Source organism: Echinops telfairi, unplaced genomic scaffold (assembly GCF_000313985.2).
Source record: "Echinops telfairi isolate 266 unplaced genomic scaffold, ASM31398v2 ScPeMD7_7420;HRSCAF=8458, whole genome shotgun sequence".
In the NCBI taxonomy this organism is placed as follows: Eukaryota; Metazoa; Chordata; class Mammalia; order Afrosoricida; family Tenrecidae; genus Echinops; species Echinops telfairi.
The window spans coordinates 49,965,721-49,971,593 of NW_022111320.1; the positions used below are offsets into that span (position 1 = coordinate 49,965,721).

At 60.8% G+C, this 5,873-nt stretch overlaps 1 protein-coding gene across 1 annotated transcript in view; it reads right to left on the reverse strand.

Moving 5' to 3' along the window:
• Positions 1-1,524: 1,524 nt before the first annotated feature.
• The window catches only part of PFKFB4 (6-phosphofructo-2-kinase/fructose-2,6-biphosphatase 4), a 33,027-nt gene continuing 28,678 nt past the window's right edge, over positions 1,525-5,873 (reverse strand). The window contains exons 10-14 of the mRNA XM_004704143.2: positions 5,397-5,501; positions 4,220-4,349; positions 3,963-4,025; positions 3,280-3,344; positions 1,525-2,197 (exon numbers count right to left, since the gene is read on the reverse strand). Of these exons, the coding sequence (XP_004704200.1) occupies positions 2,138-2,197; positions 3,280-3,344; positions 3,963-4,025; positions 4,220-4,349; positions 5,397-5,501 (423 nt within the window). The 3' untranslated portion in view covers positions 1,525-2,137. The remainder of the gene's footprint in view (positions 2,198-3,279; positions 3,345-3,962; positions 4,026-4,219; positions 4,350-5,396; positions 5,502-5,873) is intronic.

Sequence of the window (5,873 nt, forward strand, 5' to 3'; positions counted from 1 at the left end):
TTTATGTCTTTTCTTCTTGCAGTGTTTTGTTGGATTTCCCAGTTTGTGAAGCAGAGTAGATGATAACTGGTGCAGTGGTTTCTGGGAGATGTGGATGGGGCATGGGGGTGCTGGGGAGGGCAATCAGTACTGGTTGCCCAGCACAGAGTATAACCAACGCCCTGCATTAGACACGAGGTTGCTTTATGAGAGAATGTTTTGTTGTGCGTATTTTTGCCACAATGGAAAGAAAACAATTACACGAATGGCCGGGAGTCCGAGGAGGAAGAAGAAGGTGCTCCTAGACAGATGGTGGTCATGATTGTACAACTCTTCTTGGTGTGAGGGAACTGCTGTGTTCTACGACGTGTGGGTGGAGCGCCAACAAGACTGAGAAATAAGGGGCTGTGGTGCTTTTTCAAGTATTTATTGCAGAGAGTTCTGGACATGGCGCGGCATGACGTGGCGTGACGTGCCGAGCCTCCCAGGACACGCAGGAGGCCGCCCGCCACGGGTGCTTATCAGCCAGCACAGCCATGGCCCGGCCCCTGCTGAGCCGGCAACGCTCGTTCCGGGCCAGAGGCCAGGGAGTCCCTGCTCCTGCCTCCTGTCTGTGCTGTGACCCAGGCCCCGGAAGCAGATGGGAGTCGCCGTGGAATTGCCTCGGCTGACTGGAGGTCCTCGGAGAGGCAGGGATACTCAGAACTGTGGTCTGCTGCTGTGACCAACAAGTGTGTCCGAGGGACCCAAAGCCACCTAAATGCGAGGGCACAGGGCAGAGGCCCTCAGGGACATGGAGTGTCCCCCTCCCTGCTGAGAGGGGCTTGGAGCTCTGAGGAGTCACAAAGCAGAGCCCTGCCTTTGCCACACGCACTGTGTCCACAGCTGCTGTGGGACACGCGGCAGAGAGCATGCCAGCCGGGGCCAGGGACGGCGACACTAGCAGACTGCAAAGCCCCCAGGGGCTGGGAAGGGTGGGCTGCTCTGCCCGAAACAGCCCAAGGAAGGTCCTGGAAACTAGGGAGGCCTGAGGCCTGGGACAGGCTTCACTGAAGTTCCCCTGCTCGTACCACTTGCTGGCTGGTGGAGAAGCTGCCTCTTGCAGGGTCTGTCCGCCCAGCCATATCGCGGAGCTGGGCCCCTGGCCGCAGCCCTGTCTCTGCGGGGCCAGAGGAGCGCAGGGGCAGGCAGGGCACACACCAGACCTGGGGTGGGGTGGGGGTTGGGGTTAGGGCTGGTGGGCACAGGAACCAAAAGCCCTGCCTGGGCCAGGGGCTGCCTGCGGGCTCTGGCCCTCTCCCCCAGTCTCATCAGGAGGGGTCAGTGAGTACCGGCCCACGCGGGCAGTACCAGCTCACGACCAGCTTTTCTAAGTGTGGCGAGCAAAGGCATGTGTGCCCCCGAGTGGGCACAGCAGCAGGCATGACTGCTGGGGAAGGAGGCCGGGGGCTGCCTCTCCCTGAGCACTTGGGTGTGAGCACCGCAAGGGGGGCTGGGGCGGCGGGGGGGGGGGGGGGGACGATGACACACAGGAGGCAACTGCCCCGCCGTTAAGTAGTTTCACTGGGGGAGCAGTTGGGAGGGGCGGCCTTGCCCCCCACCCCCGTGTCTCAGTGTCTGTTCGGTTGGGAAGGGGTGGCCACAGGGCCCCCCCCTCCCCAAGTGCTTCTGTGCATCCCGAAGGCTCGCAGGTGCAGGGGCGCAGCTACAAAGGCCTGGTCAGCGGCTGTCCAGGTGGGAAAAGAGGCGGCCTTCAAATCCCACCAAGCACTGCCCCCTCTCCACCTCAGAAGGAGGTCGTCAGGGTCAGGGGGTGCCCGGCCAGCCCCGGGAGCAGGGGCGGGGGTGGCACACAGCAGGACAGGGACGCACTTTCCATTTCACATGTTAGGGTTTCACGCAGCCCCGAGCCAGAGAGAAGACCCCTAAGAGCTGAGAGAGAGTCAGGCGCGGGGACACCTCTGCAGGCCCGGGCAGGTTCTCCAGAGCAGGTCGGGTACCACGTACAGCTCCCTCACTGGCGGTCAGCACCCCCAGCCCACAGGGCTTCCAGGGCACACGTGCACGACGACTGTCACAGGACCAGGGGGCGGCTGGAACGACCTTACTGCCGAGACCACACCTGCCCAGGGGGGTTGCAGCAGCGGGCCAGGCGTGGTCACTGGTGTGCAGGGACCGTGACCAGGGCTTCCTCTGGTGGCCGTGAGATGTCTACATTCTGCACAACATGAAAACACAGACCATCACCCTGCAGCTAGAAGCCAGGGTGGCCTGCTTCATCATCATACTCTGTGGGTGCCAGGGTCCTGGGCTGTCTGGGTTTTCCTCAGCACAAAGGGCGCCTGCTAGGACACACCTCCCCCCTGTGACCTGTGGTCCTGGATCAGACTGGGCCCAGGCATGGACAAGGAAAAGAACAGACTCTCAAGGCCTGTGGAGGAGAACTAGCCTCAGCTAGGGGCGGAGTCTTGGGAAGAACAGGACCTGCCCACGTGCCTCTGCCAGTAGGGCTCTTACCAGGAGGTTGAGGGTGACCGGGGACAGCTGGCAGGCCAGCCTGGTCCAGTCTAAAACCTGTACCCTTGGTAGGGAAGCAGGTCCCACTGTGGATGGCAGCAGCCAGGCTGGGCCCAGAAGCCCCCTCTGTGTGGTGGGCTGTGGCACTGGGCTGGGGTCCTGGAAGGGGCAGTCCTGCCCATGGCCTGATTGGAGGGTAATTACCCCACCTGGGGAGAGGACCCCCATGGGCAGGGAGGGGGGGGGACCCCTGGGGGACATGGACAGGGTGGAGAGCTGCTCTCGGATCGACATGGCCCAGAGCTTTGCATTCACTGCTTTGCATTCACCACTCTTGAGTTGAAGAAGCGTTCGTGAGGCTTGGGGCGAGGAGGCGTGGGAGAATGTCCACCTGCACCCTCATAAGCCCTTCGTTGCTTCCCAGCTAGGATCTCACACCTTACTCCGATCTCGCTGGGAGCCCCTTCTGCCTCTCTGCCTGGCGGCCAAGGCTTTGGCCACCCCTAGTGCAGCAGGTTTTTGGCAAGTGCCCGACTCTGGGTCCCAGCAGAGCCAGGGCCCCATCCACAGCAGAACAGCCCTGGCAGAGGACTTGGGCTCACCCAGCAGGCTCCCCGCTAGGCCCGGCCCTGGGATTCACACACCACACACACACCACACCATACCACACACACACACACACACACACACACACACACAGCCCTGGGATCCACACACCACACACCCCGCCCCCTTCCCTTTCCCACAACGAGGCTGCCATCCCCGCAGGGATCCCACGGCTACCTGAGGCCTGTCCCGGTGCGTGTTCACAGCGTCCACGTTCAGGAATATGGACTCCACTTTACAACCTGCCAGAAGGAAGACCCAAGTCCATCCGACTGCCTGCAATCTCCTCTCGCATCGGCAGAGCCCTCAAACCACCCGCACCCTAACCCTGCCGCCTGAGGCCAAGTCAACTGGAGCACGAGCCAGCACTAGGGATGTCCCCACGTCAGGGTGACCTCGGCCGCCATAGGGCTGGACTGCGCCTGCGCCAGCTGCCTCTGAGGGGTCTGGCGGACTGTGCTCAAGAGGAGGGGCCGAGGACCTGGGGGTGACAAGCACACTGAACTAGTGAGGGGCAGGGGAGGTCTGCAAACCACGCTGCACCCCGAAATCACTTACGGTCTGGAGCCCCGGGGGCTATGAAGTAGTGCTGCGGGGAGGGGGGGTTGTTCAGGGAGACCAGAGAGAAGCCCTTCATTTGGGCAGGAGAAGGTGGCAGGTCCCCAGGGGGGGTGTCCGTCCTGTGGTGACATGTGGGCCCTTGGCATTTTTTAAAAAGTAAATCCTTGAGGGCAGTGGTGTGTGTTGGGGAGGGTGTGTGAAGGGGCTGGCTCCTAATGTAACGTTTAAGAGCTTTGCAGAACACTGTGGGCCCTTGCAGAGAACCCGGCTCTGCAGAGAACAGCAGGGTCCTTCCTTACCGTAAGCCATGGGGGTCAGCTTCAGGACCGTGTGCAGCGGGCACTTGAGGTAGGGCAGCTGTTCTGTGGACACAGACCCAGAGAGCTGGCCTGCCGGGGGTGCTCAGGTGGCAGGTCTGTCTCTCTTTTTTTTTTTTTTTTTTTTTTTTTTTTTTTTTTTTTTTTCCGCTCCCTCCCCGCCCCCTCGGCAGGTCTGTCTCTCTCTCTCTTTCTCACACAGACACACACACGCCCCTCCCCAGGGGCAGGGTACGCACCTGCCGCCTTGTCCAGGAAGTAGGCCAGCAGGCAGCGCATCACGGCCTGGTGGCAGATGACCAGCACGTTCTCTTGACGCTCCAACTCCATGATGACCGGCTCCAGACGCTGGACCAGGTCCTCGTAGGACTGCAAAGATCAGGTGGGGCAGGTCCCTCAGGCCCAGAAACGCCCCCTAAACCTGGTCCCCTCTTATGCCTGGGGCCTCAGTCCATTTCTGGAGCCTGAGGTGGGAGTCAGGGGTGGGGACATCTGGGGAAGGAGCTGCCCACCCCTTCTTGGAACCCCCCGTAGGAAGTTGGGGCTGTGTTCCCTCAGGCCCAGCTGGGGGTGAGGGGCAGCTTGATGCAGAGCCCAGGAGACGAGGCTCCAGCTTAGGAGGTGCGGGGATAGTGGGCATCCTGGAAACGGGGCTCCCTCTTCCACCCTGGGGCCAGGTGCTCACAGGACTTTGAGGGTGGGGTGAGGTTCCTTGGTCCTGAGAGGACGCATCCGTGCCCCGGTGGTGACCGGTCCTACTCTGAACCCAGCTCCAGTGAGCAGCTGGAATTCATATGGTCAGTGGGAGAGCCACCTGCTGTCTGCCTGCCTCCCTGGACCTCCCCCCCGCTGAGGCGGGCAGTGAGGGAGGGAACTTGGACTTCTGCCTGTGCTCGGGCCAGCCACAGACTGGTGGCTCTAGGAGTTTCACCTGGAGCCTCAGCCCTGGGTTGAGGTTCTGTCCTTCTCTGTGGCCACAGCCCCTTGCTCACAACGAGCAGTCCTTCCAGAGAGGCCTAGCATTGGAAACCGGATTTGCCCGAGCTCTGATGACACAGAGCAATCCCTCCAGGCCCATCTGTGCTGGCCCCGGGTGCTTCTGGGAAGATCCTACATCAATTCTCGGGGTCACTGTCTTTCCACAGCAGTAGTTCCCCCTGTACCCTAGAGGTGGCGCAGTGAGCGGCTTTGCCTGCTTTGACTGTTCTCTGGGCACACGGTGCCCAGGCATCTGGCACCTACATATGGGTGTGTGTACCCACACATGTGTCTTGGGGGCTTTTTTCACTTGGCTACTGCTTCAGGATACTTTCTGGAAAGGGGGGGGCGGATGCAGGAGTCAAAAGGGCCCCTGGGGTCCCGGGCCTCAGGTAGCACTTCAGGGCATGTCTCAGCTCCCAGACGAACCCCACTTACCTCTCCCTTGGGGTACCGATAGCGGTACTTGTCCTGGTCCCGCAGGGCAAACTCCAGGGGATAATGATCCTGAATTTCCTCGTAGGTCATTTCCTCACACACACCCTGCGGGGAGCAGCCAAAGCGGGTAAGCAGGTGGGAAGGAAGGGAGGCAGGTAGGGGGTCTAGGGTTAGGAAACACTTCCTGGACCAAGGGACCCTGCTGTCCTAGGGTCCCGGGGAAAGCAGGCCATCAGAGAACTGGGGCTGCGGAGCAGCCTCTCCTGTGTCAGAAGCTGCTAGAACATGCTTGCCCATCTCTCTTCCATCCACTTAGTTGATGCTGTAAGGACACACGAGGAAAGGTTAACAATGTGCCCTTTCCAGCAGATGGACATTGGGCCTCCACTCAAGTACTCCCTCAATGTAAGAACACATTGTTGTATTAAATTGGCATTCCATGATGCTCACTTTCCCGACACAATCGCTGAAGACAAA